Here is a 25,201-nt window from a genome sequence, read left to right as displayed (position 1 = left end):
ATCCGGGCCTTGTTTCCAGAACTTCTGGAAGGCTTACTGTCGGGGGGTGCTTTGGTGTCGGGGGGTGCTTGCGCCCTCTCTGCCATTTGCTGCTGCGGTGCCTGGCCCTTCACCTGTGGTGAGGTCTCCGACAGTGGTGCTGCCTGCGGCATCTGTGTCGGCTGCCACCCAGGTCAACTCCGCTTCGACGTTGGTGGAGGGAGCTTCACCGCAGTCGGATAGGGCGTCGACCTCTCGACACCACCACAAAGGACATCGTTCCTCGGCGTCGAAACAGGTCCAGTATCAGAGTACCTTAACACAGGTACTGTCTGACACTATGCAGGAGCGCTCGTGGGAATCAGAGGAAGATCCCAGGTACTTCTTTTCCAATGAGTCTTTTGGGATTCCCTCTGACCCTTCACCTCCGCTGGAAAGAAGACTATCCCCACCGGAGAGTCTGTCTTTTTCCTCTTTTGTCTGGGAAATGGCTACAGCTATTCCTTTCTCTGTGGAGGTTGAGAATGAGCCCAGGTCTGACATGCTGGAAGTCCTGGATTATTATTCTCCACCTAAAGAGGCTGTGACAGTCCCTCTCCATAAGGTACGGAAGGAAGTCCTTATGAGAAACTGGTCCGCCCCTCTGTCTGGCCCTGTGGTTCCCAAGAAAGCTGAGTCCCAATTACCCCACAATTCCATGGTGGTGGATTCCGCTCTCAAGAGATCTCAGAGTACTAGAGTCTATGCTTCGGCGCCCCCAGGCAGAGAAGCTAGGACTCTTGACTCTTTTGGGAGAAAAACGTATCAGGCCGCTATGCTCACTGCCAAGATCGAGTTGGCCGAGCCTTTTCGCCAGGTGGTCAGGCAGCAGAAGGCGTGTCGCAAGTTCCTGGCCAGGGGTACTTTTGACGTGGCATCCAGGATCGCTGCTCAAGGTATAGTGATGCGCAGACTCTCATGGCTGCCTATCTCTGACCTGGATCATTCAGTCCAGCAGCGGATGACGGATGTTCCTTGCCGGGGGGGAACAGTCTTTTTGGAGAAAAAGTAGAGGATCTTGTGGATTCTCTCTCCCTCTGGGCGCCTTCTGCTACAGCCTCCTCATCTAGGAGGTTTTTTGGAGGGAAGAGAAGTGCTCCCTATTCCTACTCTAGGTGTAAGTACACTCCTGCTTCTCGGCAGCCTGCCCAGGCTCAGCCCCAGCGCGCTCGTTCTCGTCAATGGCGTGCGTCTAAAGCCCACTCTGCTCCCCAGCAAAAGCAAGGGACAGGCTTTTGACTGGCTCCAGTGCAGCATAGCCTCTGTAAAAGTGTCCAAATTGCCCACCAGGAGCTCATTCTTACAGCTCCCAGCACAGGCAGGTACTTGCAGAGGAACTCTCAGCCCTTCTGAAGGCCAATGCGGTCAAACACATTCCACCAGGGGAAGAAGGGCTGGGATTCTATTCCAGGTACTTTCTTGTGCAAAAGAAAATGGGGGGGGGGGGGGGGGAACCCATATCTCGATACTCCCAGCTCATAGGAAGTATCAGCACTTTCAGTATTGTGTACTGCCCTTTGGTGTGGCGTCTGCACCCAGGGTATTCACAAAGTGTCTGGCTGTAGTCGCAGCATCGCTACGCAGGCTGGGAGTGCATGTCTTCCCTTATTTCAACGATTGGCTGTGAAGAGCACATTGGAGGCTGGTGCTCTACAGTCCATGCGAATGACTATTCAGGTGCTAGAACTACTGGGGTTTGTCATCAATTATACCAAGTCCCATCTCATCCCAGTTCAAAAATTGGAGTTCATTGGAGCACTGTTGGACACAAAGACAGCTCGAGCTTTTCTTCCCAAGGCCAGGGCAAACAATCTCCTGTCCCTAGTGTCTATGGTTCGAGCATCTCAACAGATCTTGGCTCGGCAGATGTTGAGACTTCTGGGGCATATGGCCTCCAGAGTTCACGTGACTCCCATGGCACATGTACACATGCGATCAGCTCAGTGGACCCTAGCTTCCCAGTGGTATCAGGCCACGAGAAGTCTAGAAGATGTGATCCAACTGTCCACCGACTTTCGGAATTCCTTACAGTGGTGGACGATTCAATCAAATTTGACTTTGGGACGTCCATTCCAAATCCCTCAGCCCCAAAAAGTGCTGACAACGGATGCATCCCTCCTGGGGTGGGGAGCTCATGTAGATGGACTTCACACTCTTGGTCCTTTCAGGAAAAAGGTATTCAGATCAACCTCCTGGAATTGCAAGCGATCTGGAATGCTCTAAAGGCTTTCAGAGACCGGCTGTCCAACCAGATCATATTGATTCAGACAGACAATCAGGTTGCCATGTATTATACCAACAAGCAGGGGGTGCACCGGATCTCGCCCTCTGTGTCAGGAAGCCGTCCAGATGTGGCTTTGGGCACACCGCCACGGCATGTTTCTCCAAGCCACTTATTTGGCAGGTCTGGCCGACAGATTGAGCAGGATAATGCAACCTCACGAGTGGTCACTGAACATGGGCATAGTCCACAAGATCTTCCGAGCGTTGGGCACCCCCTCGGTGGATCTTTTTACCACTCAGATCTGTTCCAGGCTTCAGGCCCATGACAGACTAGCATCAGATGCCTTTCTCCTGCAATAGGGAACAGGTCTTCTGTATGCATACCATACCTCTAATAGGGAAGACTTTACTGAAACTCAAGCAAGACTGCGGAACCATGATTCTGGCCGCATCAGATTTGGTTCCCTCTTCTTCTGGAGTTGTCCTCCGAGGAGCCGTGGAGATTGGAACGTTTTCGAACCCTTATCACTCAGAACACGGAGTCGCTTCTACATCCCAACCTCCAGTCTCTGGCTGTCACGGCCTGGATGTTGAGAGCTTAGAATTCGCCTCCTTGGGTCTTTCGGAGGGTATCTTGCTTGCTTCCAGGAAAGATTAATGCTGCTGATCCTAGGGACAAGAGTGGCTTTCCCCACATCTATCTCAATAGCTATGGACTATGGACTTTTCCTCCAAGAACTTGTCCAAACTGTTTTTAAACCCAGATACACTAACCACTGATACCACATCCTCTGGCAATGAGTTCAGAGCTTAACTATTGTTGGAGTGAAAAAATATTTCTCCAAGGACAAGCAGGCTCCAGTATTCTCACAAGTGGGTGACGCCAATCCGCGTCGCCCGGTCCGGCATTTTTGCCAAAGTAAAAAAGTAGAGCTTTGTGGAGCGCGAGCTGTGCTCTACTGCACATGCACGAGTGCCTTCCTGCCCATCGCCCAAACATGGTCTCCTCAGTTCTTTTCTTTCCGTAAGAGAAGTGCTTTTTTTTTTACTTCTCACTTGCCCGGTTCAAAAGCTTAGGGCCGTATTTTAGGGCTTGACTCTGGTTGGGTTCTTCCTTTTCTTTTCTCCATTCCTTCCCCATTTTTTAGGCACCATTGAGTCATAGTAACATAGTAGATGACAGCAGAGAAAGACCTGCATGGTCCATTCAGTCTGCCCAACAAGATAAACTCATATGTGCTACTTTTTGTTTATACCTGACCTTGATTTGTATCTGGCATTTTCAGGGCACAGACCATAGAAGTCTGCCCAGCACTAGCCACGCCTCCCCCCACCGGCTCTGCCACCCAATCTCTGCTAAGCTTCTGAGGAGCCATTCCTTCCGAACAGGATTCCTTTATGTTTATCCCTCGCATTTTTGAATTCCGTTACCGTTTTCATCTCCACCACCTCCCCCGGGAGGGCATTCCAAGTATCTACCACTCCATGAAAAAATACTTCCTGACATTTTTCTTGAGTCTGCCCCCCTTCAATCTCGTTTCATGTCCTCTCGTTCTACCGCCTTCCCAATCCCATGCGCTTCATCACCTCACAGGAACCCCCAGCTCACCCGGTCAAAAGCCTTCTCCACGTCCAACGCCAACAACTGCACTAGACCAGGATTTTTGTGCCTCCCATATTAAATGGAGAGTACGCCTTATGTTATCCCCTACCTGCCTCTTCGGGATAAACGCAGACTGATCTACATGGATCAACTTCGGCAGTACCCTAGCCAACCTGTTAGCCAGAACCTTAGCTTTTATCTTTGCATCCACATTCTGAAGTGAAATAGGCCTATAAGCCCCACAACCCACAGGATCTTTCCCAGGCTTAGGTATCACCGTTATCCCAACTTGCTAGTGGTTTTGGCATCCTTGGTCGCTCTCCCACTTTCTTTTCATTATTATATTTACCGTGGGGCATTTTGAGTTCTCCGCTTGCTAGTGGATTTCTTCTCATACATACCCCTGAACTCGACCATGGCTTTCCAGAGCTGGAATGATGTCCTCACCTACATTAAGGCATATCTTCCTGTCTTTGGCATCCTTAGTCGCTCTCCCACTTTCTTTTCATTGCTAGTGGATTTCTCCGCTGCTCCATTTCCCACTCTCACCAAGAGGCCTCCCAACTCCTCCACAAAGCATTTATAAAACCTCGCCGAATATCCATCTAAACCTGGCGCTTTACCATTAGGTAGCTGTTTTTATCACCCCCTGTACCTCCCCTAATCTAATGGGTTCCCCAAGCTGAGCTCTTTCAGACTCATCCAAGCTTGGTAGTGGGATCTGGTCCAAAAACCGAGCGATATCTACCGCCGGTGTTTCCTCAGCAGCACTGTAAAGTTCTTGATAATATTTCACAAAACAATTTCCAATGTCTGAGTCAGCATAATGCCAACCTCCCCTCTCATCCCTCAGCTTCTGAATAAGTGAACGCCCTCTCCGTGCCCGCAAATAACAGGCCAATATTGCACTGGATTTATTGGCAAACTCGAAATATTCCTGCCTGAGCTTAGTCCTCATAAATTCCACTTCTGCCATCTGCAATTGTGCTATTTCCCCTCTTACTTGCTTAAGTTCTACCCCTACCTGCATCGTAGGGTTTCTTTTGTGCCTCTGTTCCAAATGCAATAACCTCTTCTGCAATGTCAGTGCATGCTGCCCCCTTCCCTTTTCTTGTGCGACCCCCACTTAATCAAAACACCCCTCACCACCACCTTCAGCGCATCCCAAAGCACCCCATCTGTTACTTCCCCATTGTCATTCAAGTGTCAATATTCTTGAATAGTGTGCTGAATATCTTCCCGCACTTTCTCATCCCCCAAGTCTCCAGAGTCCTTGTCGCCTGCATTGTTCCAACCCAATTAATTTAATCCACGTTGGCGCATGGTCGGAAACACACATGGTCTCCACCATATCCCAACCATTGCTGTGCCGCATGCGAGTAAAAGGTATAATTCCACTGTACCCCATGTAACAAGCTCCAAAAATCCACCACCTCCAATCCCTTCGAAAATTTTAACAATGCTTTTCTCCCAGGGCCACTCTGCTGCCCTCCACCCGTCGAATGATTCGCAGCATCTTTCAGTCTCACAATTTCCTTTTTAGTCTTCCTCCGTTCACAAGAAATTTTTGTCACCCCTCCTTACATTTCTAGACATTTGTTCTTCCGCTTGTGCTTTCGCCAGACGTATCTCTCTCTTGGCTTCTTTCAGTTTTATCCGGTATTCCTCTCTGTGTTCCTCTTCTTGAGTTTTTCTGTATTTCAGGAACGCCAACTCTTTAGCCTTTATTTTCTCGGCCACTTGTTTGCTTTTATTTATTCTCCTTACATAAAGGTTTGTGGCCCTATTTATAGCTTCTTTCAGCCTGGACCACTGTCCTTCCACTTCTCGTTCGTCCTCCCAGATCATCAGCTCCTTCCTCAGGTATTCCCCCATTTTACTAAAGTCAGCATGCTTGAAATCCAGGACTTTGAGTTTGAGTTGAGGCCGCCCTCCACTTCAGCTGTCATATCAAACCAAACCGTTTGATGGTCACTGCTGCCCAGGTGGGCACCCACTCAGACATTTGACACACTATCCCCATTTGTGAGCACCAGATCCAGCGTCGCTCCCTCCCTCGTGGGTTCCGTCACCATTTGTCTGAGCAGAACACTTTGAAAAGCATCCATGATCTCGCTACTTCTTTACGATTCCGCAGATGGAACCTTCCAATCTACATCCGGCAGATTGAAATCTCCCAGCAACAGCACCTCTTTCTTCTTTCCCAACTTTTGAATATCTGCAATCAAATCTTTATCTAGTACCTCCAATTGTGACAACACCCACGTGGACAGAGGTTCTATCATCTCTTTTTAAGGTGATCCATATCACTTCTTCCTTTCCCCAGTTTCCTGTCATTTCAGTCGCTGCGATATCATTTCTCACATACAAAGCTACTCCTCCACCTTTACGACCATCTCTATCCTTCCTAAATAGCTTATAGCCTGGTATGTTTGCATCCCATTCATGGGAACCATTTAGCCACGTCTCAGTGATTGCGACAACGTCGAAGTCTGCCTCCAACATCAGGGCTTGAAGGTCATGAACTTTATTGCTTAGACTGCAAGCATTTGTGGTCATAGCTTTCTATCTACATTTCCTAGTATGTGTTTCAACTTTAGTGATTTGGGGGTGTCTTTTCTCTTTGGGTACCTTCATATCTTTTTTTTCCCACCTTCATTGCTTTTTCTTTTTCTTCCGCCTCAGTTCTATTTTCAGGAACATCACAGTGCTGTAATGGAGCAAAAGAATTCAGTAGGGGCAACACTTGTGAGGGCGGATGCTTCTGTGTCACATAACAAAGTCTGCCTGAGCCTACCATGAACCATCTATTCTTAGGTGGTTTTATCCTTTGAGGCAGTGGTGAGAATTTGGTATGATTCTGTGCAGTATGATTTTGTGCAGTCCTAGAATGCAGTCCTAGAATGCACTTTAAGTGCATCCAATTCCTGCTTTACTTTACTGAGCTCCTGTTTTAAATTTGCGAGCTGAAGACAAGCCTTAAGAACTAAAGCACCACAATTATTACAGAGAATAAAAGTCATCCTGATTGGTTGAAATGGGTATGAACAGGTGTACTATGATGGGGTTAACAGTCTTCAAGATTGCCTGTGTGTGACTGAGGAGTAAAATGAGTTTTGGCTTGTCTATATATAACTGGAAAACCCTGGGGTGGGTGGGATTATAAGTCCTAGTGAGTCAGCCAAGTGCTGTATCAATAAAGTTCTCTAGGTACGACCTGAACTGATACAGTGTGATCAAAGCATTTCCAGTTGATTTAACTTTCAAAATTCCACTAGAATATAACTAGGACTGGCAAAACCTTTTCACAAAGTTAGAATGCTACAGGACCAGAAGCAGATTAGAAAAGCCTATCCTCTATCAGAGCTAGGCAGGAAAGGAAAGATGGTAGATATATGTGTATAGCTGATTTATAATGATTTTTGTTTATCCTGCCAATATGGTACTGCTAACAGTGAGAGAAGCTTGATGAACAAGTTTAAGGAAGAGAAGGTAAAATGGTATCCTATGTGATATATAATGAGAATAGCAGCCAATGGATATGTTAACAGAGGTCCTTTTTTATCTAGAGCAGTAAGCCCGTGATGGTGAGCAGAAGACTGGGAAGTTAAGTAGTGTATTTGGGAAAGCTGTTTAGGAAGTGTCAGTCTTGGAGTGGGTGGGCAGGATGGGTGGGCTTAAGCTTAAGACCTGTGGAATGTGTTTGCTGTAACCTATCTCTAGAGCTGCATTGAAATGCCCCAAACCACAGCTCTAAGGTAGGGGTAACCAGAAAATAGTCTTATCTGTGAGCTCCCAATTCCTTCTCAGACCTCGTGGAGAGAAGCTTAGCCACACCTATGCTTTACAAATGGCTTACAACAAAAACCAGGTGGGGAGGGGGGGGGGGGGCTCCACACACTATGGAAACAGAAAAAAAAAAGAAGTAATACAGATTTTAAATCAGTTATTAAATCCAGTTCTCAGATATAAAATACAAATAGCCAATAAGCAGTTTTAAAATCTGTTACAGATATCAATTAGAAATAGCCAATAGGCAGTTAGTTAGGAAACACAATTATCAGATCACAAATTTAGCTGAGCAGATAAAAACAAGTTGTTTTTTTTCTTTTTATGGTATAATAGAAATGCAGTGACAGACTAGGATTGGGGGGAGAGTTGCCCAAAACCACAGCTCTAAGGTAGGGGTAATTTGGCCAACGAGGTTTTCCCGTCCATGTCCACGAAGACTCTCAGTGGCTTCAAGAGCTGTACCTGGTACAGTCAGGATGATTCGGGAAAGGACACCCATTCTTGGTGTCTGCAGTGTCTTGGGCCCAACCATAGCCCTGCTGTGTTCTCTGTCTCTGTGTTCTCATGAAGAAGAGGACCCAGGTTTCCTGAGAGGCTCAACTTGAGAAGATTTTTGGCAACAAATCTGGTTCCTCGAGGTCGAAGGTGTCGGCATCGACTTTGGGTATCGCACCAGCATCAGGAGCGTCGGTAAGCATGTCCCTTAGACATTTGGAGCAGCGAGGCATTGAGTGAGTCTCCACCTATCTCGAGGCCTCCTGCTGTGCAGCCCCCCCCCCCCCCCCCCCCCCGGGACTGAGGCAATGTGAGGATTCGACATTGTCCTTGTCGGCACCGAGGAGCCTGGGTGGTGTGCTTCAGGCAAAGGCCAAGAAGAATCGTCATCGGTCACCCTCGACACATGGTGCTGGGAGCTCCGGGGCGTCGAAGGATTTTGCATCTGAGAAGCGTCGGCACCAGGAGGACTGCTCTCCATACAGGAAGTGCCAATGCAACTGTCTCCAAGCAGCCGAGATCCTGCTCCCATATTAACCCTGTGGTTCTGCAACCTGCACCTCATCCGGCACCCCAACGTTTCCCAGTGTCGGCCCTCAATGAGCTTATCTGGGCCTTGCTCCGTGCATCGGTATCGGGGGTGCTTGTGCCTGCCATACCTTCCGCTGGACCTCAGCCTGCGGTGCGGCCTCCAACTTCACTGTGCTCTGACATGATGCGTGTCTCTCGTGTTGAACACCTGGGCCCTCCCCATCCAACATACACTCCATCTGCCTCTCGCCCACACTCTCATCTCTTCCCTTCTCAGAATAAGAGTGTGGTGGTGGCAGATTTTGGACTGGCCCGGCTTATGGTGGATGACAAGAGCGAATCAGATCAGCTGAAGAAAGGGGATCGAAGAAAGCGGTACACGGTAGTAGGGAATCCTTACTGGATGGCACCAGAGATGATAAATGGTGAGTGCAAATTCTAATACCCACCGTTTTCATACCTTCTACTTTATTGGTGGACATTATGGACTGCCACCCAAGCCAGCACCCCCTCGACATCGGTGGAGGAAGCTTCGCCAGAGTTGAGACGGGAGCTGGTTTCTCAATGCTGCTCCCAAGGACATGGTTCCTCAGAATTGAGGCAGGTTTGGTCTCAGACATCCCATAGGGAGATGCTGTTCGACATCAAGGGGAAGCGCTCCCGGGAGTCTGAGGAAGGTCCCAGATACTTTTCCTGAGATGAGTCTTATGGGATCCTCTCTGAACTCTCTTCAGCACCTGAAAGGAGACATCTCCACCAGAGAGCCTTTCATTCCCATCTTTTGTCAAGGAAATGGCTGGTGCCATTCCATTTCCTTTAGAGGTGGATGAGCCCAGGGCCAAAATGCTTAAGGTCCTGGACTATACATCTCCTAAGGAGGCTGTGACTGCACCTTTCCACAAGGTACTCAAAGAAGTCCTTGTCAGGAACTGGGCGTCCCCTCTGTCGGTCCCTGTTGTGCCCAAGAAGATTGACACCCAGTATGGGATCCACAGTGAATCTGGGTTTGTAAGGCCTCAGTTGCCTCACATTCCTTGGTGGTGAAATCTGCTCTCAAAAGAGCCAGGAGTACTAAGGACTATTCCTCGGCACTTCCAGGCAGAGAAGCTAGAACCCTGGTTTCTTTTGGGAGGAAGATGTACCAGGCTTCAATGCTGATGTCCCGTGTACAGTTTTACCAGCTCTTCACGAGCGTTTACTTGCAAAACACAGTGAAATAGCTGTCAGACTTGGTTGATACGCTCCCTCCGGTGCAGGCCAATACTTTTCGCCAGTTGGTCAAGCAGCAGAAGGTGTGTCGAAAGTTCTTGGCCAGGGGCACTTACGACACTTTTGATGTGGCATCCAGGATCTCTGCTCAAAGTATAGCAATGCACAGACTCTCATGGTTGCATGTTTCTGATTTGGAACATTCTGTTCAGCAGAGGTTGGCGGATGCCCCTTTTTGGAGAGAAGGTTGAGGAGGTCGCTGACCAAATCAAGAAAAACACTGATACCATCTCTTTTGTCTCCCACTTTGCACCTTCTTCATCCACCTTCTCAGCTAGGAGGGGTTTTGGGAAGCCATGGAATGGTCCCTACTACTATTCTAGGCGTAGGTACACGCCTTCGGTTTATCAGCCTACTCAGCCCAGCACACTTGTTCCCGTCAGCAGCATGCGCCTAAGGCCCCTGCTGCTCCCCAGTCAAAGCAAGGGATGAGCTTTTGACTGGCTCCAACAGAGCATAGACGCAGTAAAAGTGTCCATCTCGGAAGACTTGCCGGTCGGGGGAAGCTAAAATTTTTTCACCAAACATGGCCTCTTGTAACCAACGACTGGTGAGTTCTTCAAATAGTCTGTCTTGGATACGCCGTCAATTGGCTCCCCAGACCTCCAAATTGCCCACCGAGAGTTCACTCTTTCAGCATAGGCAAGTACTTGCAGAGGAACTCTCTGCCCTTCTGAAGGCCCATGCGGTCAAACCCGTTCCACCAGGGGAAGAAGGGCAGGGATATTCCAGGAAGAAGATAGGGGGATACGTCCCATCCTAGACCTAGAAAAGTTCAGGATGGTTTCCCTGGGCATTCTTCTCCCTATGATTCAGAATAATGATTGGCTATGCTCTGTGGACTTAAAGGATGCATATACTCACATCCCGATACTTTTGGCCATAGATATGGTGTGGTTCAGTTGCTTTCTAAAACACCTATTTCACATGTAGGCAGTCTACATGTTTAAAAGCCACTATTTACACATTAGGATCCTTCTAAAATAAGGACTATAGTATATGTCTCGTGCTCCCTGTTTCTTCTCACCATTACCATGACTCTATATGTCTCTTATGCTTTGTCATCCTGTCTTTTTTCCTTTCCCTCCCCTTCACTGTGCTCTGACATGATGCGTGTCTCTCGTGTTGAACACCTGGGCCCTCCCCATCCAACATACACTCCATCTGCCTCTCGCCCACACTCTCATCTCTTCCCTTCTCAGAATAAGAGTGTGGTGGTGGCAGATTTTGGACTGGCCCGGCTTATGGTGGATGACAAGAGCGAATCAGATCAGCTGAAGAAAGGGGATCGAAGAAAGCGGTACACGGTAGTAGGGAATCCTTACTGGATGGCACCAGAGATGATAAATGGTGAGTGCAAATTCTAATCCCCACCGTTTTCATACCTTCTACTTTATTGGTGGACATGAGTCATGTGATGATTTGGAATGTGTACAATATCACTTCCATGCCATAAGATGGCAGCATGCAAATTACATTGTTAACCCTCTACCCTATGAAGTCAGCAACAGTGTCATGGAGACTGTTGACATCATCACAGGCGTTTTTAATTTATGGCTTTTTATTGGCTGTTATGAGAGGCATATTTGGTTCACTAGATTTTGGAATGTGATTCCTAGAAAAGACTAGACCATTCATCCTCTGTTACACATGCAACAGTAACTCAGAGTACATAACGGGCGTAGCTACGGGTGGGCCTGGATGGGCCCAGGCCCACCCAGTTTAGCTTCAGGCCCGCCCAGAAGCAGATCCTTGCCGTGACCGTCTCCCACCCCTGCCGCAGCACTTCATTTAATGTTGTCGGCGCTGCTGTTAGTTTCCCACCCCCGCGGCGGCGCTTTACACTTTACCCGACGGCAACGCTACAGATGCAGCGCTGACGTCCGACGTCCTGCTCCGGGGCCTTCCGCGTCCCGCCTCCGTAATAGGAAGTTACATCAGCGTGGAAGGCCCCGGAGCAGGACGTCGGACGTCAGCGCTGCATCTGTAGCGTTGCCGTCGGGTAAAGTGTAAAGCGCCGCCGCGGGGGTGGGAAACTAACAGCAGCGCCGACAACATTAAATGAAGTGCTGCGGCAGGGGTGGGAGAGGGTGAGGAAGTCAGTGGGGTGCTGCGTGCTGGCCCAGTAAGGGGAGGCAGGGAGGGGAGGGAACAGAAGGGTGCTGGACTTGCAAGGGTTGGAGGGAAGGGAGAGAGATTTTGGGATTTGCAGAGGGGAGGTTGGAGGGAAGGGAGAGAGGTTTTTGATTTGCAGAGGGGAGGTTGGAAGGAAGGGGAGAGGTTTTGGAATTTGCAGAGGGGAGGTTGGAGGGAAGGGAGAGAGGTTTTGGGATTTGCAGAAGGGAAGAGGTTTTTGATTTGCAGAGGGGAGGTTGGAAGGAAGGGGAGAGGTTTTGGGAATTTGCAGAGGGGAGGTTGGAGGGAAGGGAGAGACGTTTTGGGATTTGCAGAGGGGAGGTTGGAGGGAAGGGAGAGAGGTTTTGGAATTTGCAGAAGGGAGGTTGGAAGGAAGGGGAGAGATTTTGGGATTTGCAGAAGGGAGGTTGGAAGGAAGGGGAGAGGTTTTGGGATTTGCAGAGGGGAGGTTGGAAGGAAGGGGATAGGTTTTGGAATTTGCAGAGGGGAGGTGGAGGGAAGGGAAGAGGTTTTTGATTTGCAGAGGGGAGGTTGGAAGGAAGGGGAGAGGTTTTGGGAATTTGCAGAAGGGAGGTTGGAAGGAAGGGGATAGGTTTTGGAATTTGCAGAGGGGAGGTTGGAGGGAAGGGAGAGAAGTTTTGGGATTTGCAGAGGGGAGGTTGGAAGGAAGGGGATAGGTTTTGGAATTTGCAGAGGGGAGGTTGGAGGGAAGGGAGAGAAGTTTTGGATTTGCAGAGGGGAGGTTGGAAGGAAGGGAGAGAAGTTTTGGATTTGCAGAGGGGAGGTTGGAAGGAAGGGGAGAGGTTTTGGAATTTGCAGAGGGGAGGTTGGAGGGAAGGGAGAGAAGTTTTGGGATTTGCAGAGGGGAGGTTGGAAGGAAGGGGAGAGGTTTTGGGATTTGCAGAGGGGAGGTTGGAAGGAAGGGGATAGGTTTTGGAATTTGCAGAGGGGAGGTTGGAGGGAAGGGAGAGAAGTTTTGGGATTTGCAGAGGGGAGGTTGGAAGGAAGGGGAGAGGTTTTGGGATTTGCAGAGGGGAGGTTGGAGGGAAGGGAAGAGGTTTTGGATTTGCAGAGGGGAGGTTGGAAGGAAGGAGAGAGAGAGAGAGGTTTTGGGATTTGCAGAGGGGAGGTTGGAAGGAAGGGGAGAGGTTTTGGATTTGCAGAGGGGAGGTTGGAGGGAAGGGGAGAGGTTTTGGATTTGCAGAGGGGAGGTTGGAGGGAAGGGAGAGAAGTTTTGGGATTTGCAGAAGGGAGGTTGGAAGGAAGGGGAGAGGTTTTGGGATTTGCAGAGGGGAGGTTGGAGGGAAGGGAGAGAAGTTTTGGGATTTGCAGAGGGGAGGTTGGAAGGAAGGGGAGAGGTTTTGGGATTTGCAGAGGGGAGGTTGGAGGGAAGGGAAGAGGTTTTGGATTTGCAGAGGGGAGGTTGGAAGGAAGGAGAGAGAGAGAGGTTTTGGGATTTGCAGAGGGGAGGTTGGAAGGAAGGGGAGAGGTTTTGGATTTGCAGAGGGGAGGTTGGAGGGAAGGGAGAGGTTTTGGATATATAGGGGGGGGGTGGAAGGAAGGGGAGAGGTTTTGGATTTGCAGAGGGGAGGTTGGAGGGAAGGGGAGAGGTTTTGGATTTGCAGAGGGGAGGTTGGAGGGAAGGGAGAGGTTTTGGATATATAGGGGGGGGTGGAAGGAAGGGGAGAGGTGCTGGATATGCAGGGGGGTGGAGGGAAAGGGGAGAAGTGCTGGATATGCAGAGGGTTGAAGGGGAGAGGTGCTGGACATGTATGGGAGTTGGATGAAAGGGAAAGAGGTGCTGAACATGTAGGGGGGCTGGATGAAAGGGAGAGATGCTGGACGTGTGTGTGGGGGGAGGGGGGCTGAAGGAGAGGTGCTGGATATGCAGATGATGATATGCAGAGGGAAGGGAGAGAGATGCAGGGAGAAAGAGCCAGATGCATAAGGGGAAGGAAAGAGAGGAAGAGAAGCTGGTTGGGGGTGGGATCAGAGAGGAGAGGGACACATTGGTGTGGAGGAGGGAGAAAGGGGACCTAGGGAAGTATACAGATACAGAAGGGAGATGATGGGCATTAGGTGGGAGCATGGGGACAGGGACACAAATGTGAGATGCTGTATGGGGATGGCACATGGGCACAGAGGGGTAATGCCTGACCAAGGGAGGGGGGGTATAGAATAGAGATAAAATGCTGGACACTGGAGAGGGGGGTATATGGACACGGGGGGGGGGGGGGAATACCAGACAAGGGAGAGAATAGGAATGCAGAAGGGATATGCTGGGCATGGGGTGCATAGGTGCACAGAGGAATGATGATGGATGAGGGGATATGAACACAGGGGAGATACTGAACAAGGAAATATAGGAAAACAGAGATGGATGATGGACATGAAGAAAGAAGAAATGTCAAATAGGAGACCCTGGCAAGTGAGTTAAGAGAAGACAGAGGGAAGCAGAAACCAGAGACTGGGACCAATATGATTTGAGAAAAAATGACCAGACAACAAAAAGGTATAAAAAATATTTTATTTTCAATGTTGTGAATATAATATGTTGGATTTGGAATGTACATCTTGCCAAAGTTGATGGTAAACATGGCTGGGGTCCAGGACAGAAATCTAGGAAAGGACCCCAAAGTCCATTACCAGGCCTTCAGCTTCCAGCATGCAGGCTTTCTCTGGCCAAGGAACCAAGCACAATTGCCCTAGTTGCATCCCCTAACACCATCCCTGGCATGTGCCATCTTTATATTTTGCCTTTCTTTCTTGTTTCTCTGGTGTTGTACTACATGCAAGGTCTAGTTTCTTGGGGTTTCCGTTTAATTTATATTTCTAGAGTTTGTGGTCACTTATTCTGTATTTGGCATTTGTGTCTTGTGTGTGTGACTGAGGTATTCTGTTAGCATGAAGTTTCCATGTAGCATTCTGTAGTAATTTGGCTTGTTCAGCTTTCCTGATAAATGTATTTGTATTTTAGGGCCCCACTATAATATTTAAGGCACTTCCTTTTCATAGGTATAATCTTTGTTTTTGGAAGTTAGTGTTGGTATGGTAGATTTGCTGTGGGTTCTGAGTGACTTTTGTTTTATAGATTTTTTTGATTAATTTATAATATGTCTGTTATTGAGATTACACTAGAAACCAAAATTTTTTTGTATGATGAGTTTTATGGAGAATTGTCCTTGCTGTGCTCTATATCCATTGTTGGTGGACAGCCAGGAGGTTCTCTGGATGCAGAATGTGTTTGGCTTCAATACCATATATGTGTTGGAGGACCAAGGCTCAGTGGGGCTGAATAGTGCAGTCTATTGTACTTCCCTTAGCTCTCAATTGGCCTGCAGCCACTGAAACCTGCACTGCAACCCTCATTGAAGTTATGGGGAGTGGGGTAGGGACAGAGCATGGGTGCATCAGGTTTGCTGTTTTTTTCTTTTTCAAAAAAGTTGGCAACTCTAGTGCCCACCCATCCAACCTGTTGGCCCACCCAAAAATTGCCTTCTGGCTACGCCACTGGTACATAATGTATGTAATTCACTTAACAAGTGAAACAAACAAAATTAAGATTTACTGGCATTCTGGCATTTATTTTGTTCAGGAATAGATAAAACAGGTAAAACTCCTTTTATTTAGTCCATCCAGTCTGCCCAATAAGATAAACTCATTACATATGGTATGAAGTGATACATCATATGTATACCTAATTTTGATTTAGCCTTGCCAATTTTAGGGCATAGACCATAGAAGTGTGCCCGGCACTGGCCTTGATCTAAAATTTATGAAGTTGTCAAAGCTCCTGAATAGCTCCACTCCAGCCCATCCAAATTCAGCCTCGATCAGGACAGAGACCGTAGAAGTCTGCCCAGTGCCGGCTTTCCTAGGACACTCATGTGGCGAAGCAGTGGGTTTCTGAGCCTATGAGCTGTATTGTTTTGCCGATGACATATTTCTCCTGGTTGTTTTGCTGATGATATGTGTTTCTCCTGGTTGGCCAGCAGATGGCAATTGTCTTTTTTTTTTTTTTTAAAGCTGAACCAGAAGTGACAGTTTTTACTTTTTCCTGCCTATGAGGTAATTAGTCAGTCTGAGTTTGGATTGGAAGTCAGGCTCTACTTCCCACTTGAGACCCTGTAACTTGTGAGCAGCTATATTTCCTGTACTTCCTAGGCAGTATTCAGGTAGATAATTTTATATTCAGTTATTAGGTGCTGTTTTTGTTCCATCTGTTTTATGGTTCACTATTCAATATTTTTTATAACAATAAACCTTCTTTAGTTTATTGCCTCTGCTTGTCTGGACTGACAAGAATCCTGGTGGTTTGTATGTTGGGTCTGTGAGTGCTTTCTAGGAACTGTGGGCATATGGGCCCAACTGTTTGGGGAGGCTAAAGGGGGCGGGGTTATGGGTGGTGCCAGGGGGCGGGGCTTACATCCATAATTGTCTGACAACACACAGGAAAAATAAATAAATAAAAGTAAAATAGTCACAATTAATACCTTTAACAATTCAACATCAGATCCTCCAAAATATTATAAAACCATGTCTGATGTTATGACAAACAAACTAAAATTAATTTAAAGTGTTGATGTCACCTTAGTACGGCCAACACACAATCTCTCCACTGCAAAACACTATACACAAACTTGTGCAAAAACACACTCAGAAACTTACCAAACCATAACAGCACTAATTCCAAGGACAGGACGAGCTACAATCTTATGCGTGGAAAGGCTGCACTGTAATTACACCAGGCTCTAAAACACCAATACACTACCTAGTGAAAAACCAAACGGGCTGCAAATAGTACACGCTAGCAGAATACTGCACCTTGATCACACATGAAAAACACATGACAACAGATATGACAAAAGGAACTAGAAATCAAAAGATATGAAGGCAAAATATTGAACTGGAAAATTACTTCAAGAAGTCAGACTCGGCATGCAGCAAAACTAGAGAAATTGAAACTTACGTGCAAAATATCACAGATGCACATTTCCAAAAGCTGACATATTCCAATTAATACATTCTGAATAAAATAATTTTTCTACCTTTGTTTTCTGAGCATTCAGTTTATCTATTCGCTTTGGTCCCAGTGTCTTCTGCTTTATGGTGTCTTCTTTCCATTTGATATTCTTTCACTCACCATGTCCACCATCCTCCTGTGTCCTTATGTGTTCTGTCTACCATCTGTGGCACCCTGTCCCTATCCTTCCTCCAGTTGCAGCGTTCCGATCCAGTCCTTAAATTCAGCAGTTTCCCCTCCATCCATATTCAGCATTTCTCCTCACTCCCCTCCCCTCCATTCATCCATCCATGTCCAGCAACTCTTCTCTCTCCCCTGCCCTCCCCTCCATTCATCCATCCATGTCCAGCAACTCTCCTCTCTCCCCTGCCCTCCATCCATATCTAGCAAATCTCCTCTCTTCCCTGGTCCTTCCATCCATCCATCTAGCAAATCTCCTCTCTCCCCTGACCCCTCCATCCTTCCATACCTAGCAATTCTCCTCTCTCCCCTGCCCTCCCCTACATGTCCAGTGATTTCTCTTCTCATCTCTCCCCTGTTCCGTCTACCCCCCTCTCTCCTGATCCTTCCATCCATTTTCCCTCTTTATCTCTCCATCCTTCTCCCTCTCCCGATCCTGCCATCCGTTTACCCCCCTCTCTCCCGATCCAGTGTCTCTCTCCCCTTCTTTCCATCCAGTGTCTCGCTCTCTACCCTTTTCCATTCATCATGCCCCCCTTCTCTCTCCCCATCCTTCAATGTTTCTCCTCCTGTTAGTTTCTCTCCCTACCCTTCCTTCCAGCGTCTTCCCTCTTTCACCCCCCCCCCCACTTTCTCCTAATTTTCAGCAGCTTCTCCCTTTCTCCAGGACTCCAGCCCTTCTCCATGTCCTCTCCTTCTCTCCTCATCTTCCCACTCTCTCCATTATACCTGCCTAATGCCTCCCACTCCCCCTTCCACCCAGTATTCTTCAGCAGCAGTGCCCCGACAAAAAAAAGGTAACGCGTTACACGCCCCCAAAGCAGGAATCAGCTGGGAGGACCGACACCACGCAGCTGCAACCGCATTGGAGCCCCCAGGAGTATTGGGCAGGAACTGCAGACAGATTAGAAAACCGGCCAGCCACCGGAGAGATAATCACCTGACAGGGGCCGCACATCCGTACAAGACGAGAACTGCAACAGACCAACAGCTGGAACAAGCACGGGGCTGTACCGTAGCAGCTTTCATTCAAGCATGGGCTGTCAGCACTGCAACCGCTCCTCTCTGTCCCCGGAGCAGAGCAGGAAGTCGATGTCAAGTGAACTTCCTGCTCCTCCAGGGGCAGAGAGAGGAGCAGCTGCAGCGCCGAGAGCCCATGCTTGAAGGCTGCCACGGCCCCGCTCTTCCTTCTTTACATTATTTGTTACTTTTTTTTTGTCGCGCTGAAGAGGAGGAGACTTTCCCGCTTTGGCGGGAGATGACCCGCCAAAGCGGGAGTCTCCTGACTTGGCAGGTCTGGGTCTGCGTTGGGTGGATGGGTGGGCGGGCCTGGAGGGAAAGTGGCTGCTCCCGTGGCTATGTTTGGCCCCCCCCAAACTACGCCCATGGGCGGGGAAGGTCACAGCTGGGCTGGGGAGGCTTAGCCTCCCCAAGCCTCTTATACGGGGCGCCTATGACTGTGGGACCCCTGGGAGTGTGGCCCCAGTATCCTAGAAATCACTGGGGAATAATTTGAGAGCGAGAGACTCATCCAGAGGTGGTTGGGACCCAGTCGGTGGGAGGAGGGTGCTAGTGTAGAGCACTCCAGGTAACCGCAGGGTTAGCCCCAGGTAGGTGACTAGTCATTTCATCATGGCTCCCTTTCAGAGGGAGAGTTTGAAGGACGAGGCATTGAATAGAAGAAGCATGGGGGGGGGGAGCGTTAGATGGGTCAGAGCATTGAGTGGAAGAAGTGTGAAGGGGGAGAGGGATAGGGAGCATTTGTCAGGTAGAGGGATCAGAGTGGTGTGGAAGAAGCGTGAAGGGAGAGAGGGAGAGTCTAGTGAACAAAGCATTGACCACACTTTCTCTTCCCTTTCAGGCAGGAGCTATGATGAAACAGTGGACGTCTTCTCCTTTGGAATTGTTCTATGTGAGGTACACAGATTTCTGTCTTAATTCTGCATCTCAACTGAGAGAAGGGGAACAGAATATTTTGCAGACTTTCAAAATAACTTGAACATTCAAAGGGCTAAGGGTAAAGCTTTCCAAAAAAATATACGTTTCAGGCTGAGAATGCAATATCCACGCACACAGCTTCCCATGTGAGGCTCCTTGATACCCATGCAAAAACTTTGCAGGCTTTTCAGTGTGGAAGTTATTGGATGTTCAGTATCTGCAGATTTTTCTAGGTGAACGGTGCTGAGGATCCAAGTGTGTGCCTCGTAATATCTGTCAGTTCAGTTAATGACTGCTGAAGTCTGTCCGCAGATGTTTTACTGCAGTTGCTTATTGGCAATCCCCAAGGTGATGCCAGAAAACACTTTGAATTTGTCATTGATTACGTGCAGAGTCCCACAATTTGTCTGCGAGGGGTGAAATTAGCTTCATAAATGTTCTTCTGTCCTGCTTTTGTATAGTGTAGGATATTATGTGTGTTTGTGGAAAATTATTCTTGACCACAGAATTACCCTAAAAGTAGATGTGTTTTTCCTTGTCATATTTGCAACTCTTTCTGCCTCTTTGCTTTCTTGATCTGTCTTTCCTCTTTTTTTGGTTTTATTTTTCTTCCTCGTCTCCTTTTTCTGTTTTTTTCAGATCATTGGTAGGGTAAGTGCTGACCCTGATTATCTGCCCAGGACTATGGATTTTGGCCTCAATGTCCGAGGATTTCTGGACCGATACTGCCCTCCCAACTGTTCCCCAAGTTTCTTCCCAATTGCCGTGCTCTGCTGTGACCTGGACCCTGAGAAAAGGTGACCACAATCATCCCTATTGCTGGGGAGGAAAGAGGAGGTTGTAAAAAGCTGGGCCACTGGAGAACAGATTACATGGGGAAGCCTGACAGTACAGTGCTGTAAATTCATTTTAGAACTGAACCAAACCCACAGCATTTGGACTCTTAGTGATCAGGACCTTAATACAGAGGCTTCTGTGCTCACTGGGTTGATGCAAGACATGTGGGAAGTTTTGTCAGAAAATTAGCTCTCATCTCAAGAAAAGCTCCTTGTCATTTTCAGCATTTAATGGGAACAGGAAGTATAAGAATTAAAGTCATTAAGCCAGGAACAAATCCAAGCCATTTCTAGATAATCTTTCAGACATAGCACAGAGGAGGAGAAAGGGAAACTGACCAGATTCAGCAATTGCTTACAGAGAAAACACCAGATCAAGATCTCCCTACACATCAGGTGCTGGAGGGCAGCTGATAATTGGGTGCTGTGTTAGAGAAGGAAAGACTGAAGGGATTTCTGCCTGTTTTATTGCTCCCTGCTGTAGTAAGTGATAGAAGATCCGGTGTATGTTCAGTGTAGTTATTAGTACCAGTGGCGTAGCAAGGGCGGGGCGCTCCGCCCCGGGTGTCAATGGGTGGGGGGTGCTCTGCTAGCGAGTCCCTACCAGCTCCATCCACCCAGCAGCTGTGTGGTGCGGCGCCTCGCGTCTGCACTGCTGTAAGAGAAGAAAATTGCCTCGCCGGCCCTTCCCTCACTCTGTCCCGCCCTCGAGGAAATAGGATGTTACATCAGAGGGCGGGACACAGTGAGGGAAGGGCCGGCGAGGCGATTTTCTTCTTTTACAGCAACGCAGAGTTGCCGGGTGGACAGAGCTGGTAGACAGGTGGGGACTGGGGGGGGGGGGTGCCATGTTGCCATGTTACGCCGGGGGGGGGGGGTGCCATGTTGCCGTGTTACGCCAGGGGGGGGTGCCATGTTGCCTTGCAGCGGGGGGAGGGGGGGAGTGTGCAGCAGCGATCCGCCCTGGGTGGCAGTGAACCACAGAACGCCACTGATTAGTACAGAACATATGTAATCTGTTTGAACAGCATGGTTGGTATTTTTATAAACACTGGTCACAGCCATTAAATTATACAGCCCCGCTGTCCGGAGAACGGATAGTACTAAATATACCCGTAGAGCAGCGAGCACCCACCAGAGAATGGCGACAGTCTCACTGCTGTCTGAATAATGTTTTGCTGTCCTGAAGTTCTCCAGATTGTGTGCTGAACACAGCTGCTCTCCGTCAACACACGCTCCACCCCAGCACTGTCAGGATAGCTCCAGGGCCATCTGTAATGATCTTCAATGCAGTATCCATATAGTGCCACTGAAAATCAAGATCTATATATAGGGCATTTATCCAGATTGCGGCTGCTGTTATCTGAATAAAAGTCTTTGAATTTTAGGGACAATGAGGCCGATATTCAGACTGCGGGTGGTGGGTAGCCAGGCTGCCTCCCACGGTGGGCACTGAGCCCAGATATTCAATGCCAGGCCATTTCCAGTGACTGGCATTAAATATAGTAACATAGTAGATGACGGCAGAAAAAGACCTGCACAGTCCATCCAGTCTGCCCAACAAGATAAACTCATATGTGCTACTTTTTGTGTATACCCTACTTTTGATTTGTACCTGTCCTCTTCAGGGCACAGACCGTATAAGTCTGCCCAGCACTATCCCCGCCTCCCAACCACCAGCCCCGCCTCCCACCACCGGCCCTGACACAGACCATATAAGTCTGCCCAGCACTATCCCCGCCTCCCAACCACCAGCCCCACCTCCCACCACTGGCTCTGGCAGACCGTATAAGTCTGCCCAGCACTATCCCCGCCTCCCACCACCGGCTCTGCCACCCATATCTGGTTGTTTTTGGGCCGGTTTAAATTTAACAGGCCAAGCTGATATTCGACGCTAGCCGACTACAGCCAGAGCTATTCCAGCTATTTTGGCGCACCAAACTTAGCCGGTGATGTGCTGAATATTGGCAGATAGCCAGTTATATCTCACGATATAACCGGCTTTTTGCTAAGTGCTAACCAGCAATATTCAGAGACAGATAACCAGTGATCTCCCGCAGAATATTGCCGGCTAGGCCAGTTAAGTGCCATTTAACCGGCCAGAAGCCGTTTCTGGCCGGTTAAATAGTTTTAAATAGCAGAGGGAATATATTTAGTGATATCTAATTGTCTGGGACATATAATCTATAACAGACACAGCATGGTACAACTCTGTGGTTACGTAGCACAGGATGGGTCATTCTATCAGTGCATTACTGGATCTGTGGTCAGTCTTAGGGGCTGCTTTTCAGAGCATGACGTGTATTTTATTTGCTCTTCCAGGCCCTCTTTTGTGAAGCTGGAGCGCTGGTTGGAAACTCTCCTCATGCATCTTGAGCTTCATCTGCCTTTGAACTCTCAGCTGGAACAGCTGGAGCGGGAATTCTGGGGGATCTACAAACGGGGGGAGAGTGGGTTGGCCGTGCACCCAGAAGTCCCTGACTCTCCTGAATGAAGTCAGCAGGAGGCTTGATCAGTCTTGTATTGAGGCCTGTTTGTAGGGTCAGGGTTTTCCTGCAGAGTGCAATCTCCAGTACCCGTCTGTAGAGAATATTCTTCAGAGGCTGCAGCGGGCATCTGTGGGTAGAGAGTGCTCTGCATACCTCCTGCCAGGAGCCTGCCTGCACCGGGGCCTGACTGCAGACAACATTCTCCACAAGCCCTGGTGGGGGTCTGTCTGCAGCACATGTGCTCCACCAGCCCTACTAAAAACTGGACTGCCGTGAGAACCTTGCTCACACCTATTGAATGGCAGGAGTGAGGGTCTCCATGTTTTACTTTTGTATAGACTCTGCTGTTTTCTGAGCAACACCCTCTCCAGACATTGTCGATTCTCTCAGTTACATGTACACTTGGCTCATGACAGCATGCATCTCTTTGTAAATATCTTGTATGTATATTTGGAGTGTGTATATTATTTACTTGTAAATATTCTTTGTAATCTTTGAGCAGGGAGGGGAAGGGAGATGCCAGGCACTGGGAATTATGGTCTCCTGGATGAAGACTGGACAGATTTTAGACACTTAAGTCTGTTCCGTTCTTTTCTTTTGCACATTACTGCTCGGTCCTGTAGGCTGAGGTGGGACCACGTTCCTCTTTAAGATGTGCTTTACGGTTTCCTGCTTTTCTGTTGAACAGGGCAGCGTTCCCTTTCTTTGGCTCTTGTAGACACAGAATTGCGTCCGACCTAATTCTAATGAGAGCATAGAGATTCCCATTAGAAAGAGGCATAAGGACCAACCCCCCCCCCAGCCTTAGCCTATAGCTTGTAAAACCATTACCTGCCTTCCTCTGTACAAAATCTTCCAGGCTTGATTAAGTTTTGTTAAATTCATCTGATACTATGCCCTAGAGTGGGCTGACTTGTAGCGGAGAAAACAAAAGCAAGCAGCTGGGAATCTCCAGACAGTTAGGTGAGCTTCCCTTGTGGCAATCCATGTGGTGCCTTGGTTTTCTGCCAACTTGCACTGCAAAATAAAAAAAAGAAGTTATTTTGTGATTTTTTTTTTTTTGAGAGGAAGTTTTGGTGAAACCCTTACAAGGAAGAGAAGAGGGTTCCAAAGGGGAAGAGCTGAGAGAGCTGCAGTTTTGACAGAGCTTCGGGCATTGCTTGTCAGTCTTTCTGTGGCCATAAACCCCCTCAGGTAATGTGTTTTGAGGGGGTTTATGTCCTAGGGAAATTACAGTGTAGAAGGATTGTGTCATTATCTGTAGAGCATATCTTGCATGCTTATTCTGGAATGCCTGCAAGACTGCAACAGAGCTTGTGATCCCTACATTTTCTGCCTGCACACAGTGGTGTGCAGGGCAGATGTGCATGTAAATTAATGAGTTAATGAGGAAGTAACAATAATCGGAGTTAATCTGCATCAATTTTGATTTGCACATGCATCTGGTCTAGTTGCTATTCTATATCTGTGCTTAAATTTCATAGTGTGCAACTCAGAATGGATAGGCTTGGACAGCTCAAGGGCATTCCTAGAATTTAGGTGCAATGTTATAGAATATTTGGATTTAGGCGTCCCTCAGTTGGACACTGGGATTTACCACCAGATTTCAGTAGGTGTACGTCCTTGCGTCCAAAGTTGGGTTAGTGCCCAACTCAAAACTGGCTGTTTGGGGAGTGTTCAGGGGCAGAGTTGGTACTTGGCTGGCTAAGTTAACCAGCCAAAGTACATAGGGCTGCATAAAAGTCAGTCCTATCTTTATGTGGGAGCCCATAGCCGGTTAAGTACTGAAAATCGTATTTAACCTGATGATTTTGCTGGCTCCATCAACCTGGAGATTTGTTGCTGGACCTGACCTGGCATTAAATTTCCAGTCATATCAAAAAATAAAAATAAAGCTTAACATCTTTTAAACTAGCTGAGGGTTTTGAAAGAACAATGTTTTGGTGGCAGAATGAAAGACATCAAGTTTTACTATTTATATCTCCAATAGGAGTATCGTCTACCTCCTAAACATCTTACAACACTCGGTCCTCGTGCCATGCCAGGCAGTCAGGTTGTCAAGGTACCCACATTAATATGCTTGAGAGAAATTTGCATGCATGCACTGCCTCCATTCTATGCAGAACTCTCTCATGCATAGTCATTTTGGGTATCCTGAAAATCTGATTGGCTAGGTAGGGTTGAGAATCCCTGTCCTAAGCAGAGAACAGAATACCAAATTGTACAGTCTTTGGCCCTTATCTGCCATAAGGAGGAGTTAGTGGTTACTGAGGATGGGTAGCCTGGATGGGTTCAGCCCTTATCTGCCTCTCTGTTTCTGTGGGTTGTCTGGGCACCTATTAAGGCCTTTTGTTTCTGTTGGAGAGTGTAATAGAATAGGAATATTTTTATTGGCAGTTTAACTCCTGCAAAAGTCTGGCTGCTAATTGCATTGGAATCAGAAGTGCTTGTTCTGAAGAGTGATGTTTTTATTTCGCTGTACCCAGGGCTTACCAATCAGAGGTGAAAGAAGAGGAATTCCTGGTCTGTTGCGTGATAGTAAAGGTAGTAAGTAGTTGGTACACTCAGTTTCATTTCAAAACTCTGTGAACATAGTGGACTTTAAGCCCCCCCCCCCCCCCTTTTTTTTTTTTCTTTGCCTGAAACAAAATATGCCCTACATTTCAGA

The 25,201-nt window shown here is 48.0% G+C and overlaps 2 protein-coding genes across 6 annotated transcripts in view; one reads left to right on the top strand and one right to left on the bottom strand.

Annotated features, from left to right (window-relative positions):
• Window positions 1-22,559, top strand: part of LIMK1 (LIM domain kinase 1) — a 252,371-nt gene extending 229,812 nt beyond the window's left edge. For all 3 annotated transcript variants that reach the window (XM_030186154.1, XM_030186152.1, XM_030186153.1), the window contains 4 exons: window positions 8,940-9,087; window positions 19,132-19,187; window positions 19,848-20,005; window positions 22,367-22,559. In XM_030186154.1, coding sequence (XP_030042014.1) covers window positions 8,940-9,087; window positions 19,132-19,187; window positions 19,848-20,005; window positions 22,367-22,538 — 534 coding nt within the window. In that variant the 3' untranslated portion in view covers window positions 22,539-22,559. The remainder of the gene's footprint in view (window positions 1-8,939; window positions 9,088-19,131; window positions 19,188-19,847; window positions 20,006-22,366) is intronic.
• The window catches only part of CMTR2 (cap methyltransferase 2), a 194,303-nt gene that overhangs the window by 137,931 nt on the left and 31,171 nt on the right, over window positions 1-25,201 (bottom strand). Inside the window, exon 2 of one of the 3 annotated variants that reach the window (XR_003939926.1) lies at window positions 23,491-23,550. The exons of the other annotated variants lie outside the window; for them this stretch is intronic. The gene's annotated coding sequence lies outside the window, so the exon portion shown is untranslated. Of the gene's footprint in view, window positions 1-23,490; window positions 23,551-25,201 lie in introns of those variants that run through there. 3 annotated transcript variants of the gene reach the window in all.

Source organism: Microcaecilia unicolor, chromosome 13, assembly GCF_901765095.1.
Source record: "Microcaecilia unicolor chromosome 13, aMicUni1.1, whole genome shotgun sequence".
Classification (NCBI taxonomy): domain Eukaryota; kingdom Metazoa; phylum Chordata; class Amphibia; order Gymnophiona; family Siphonopidae; genus Microcaecilia; species Microcaecilia unicolor.
Note: the sequence above shows the minus strand (reverse complement) of the source record. Positions and strands in the feature narration are given on the sequence as shown.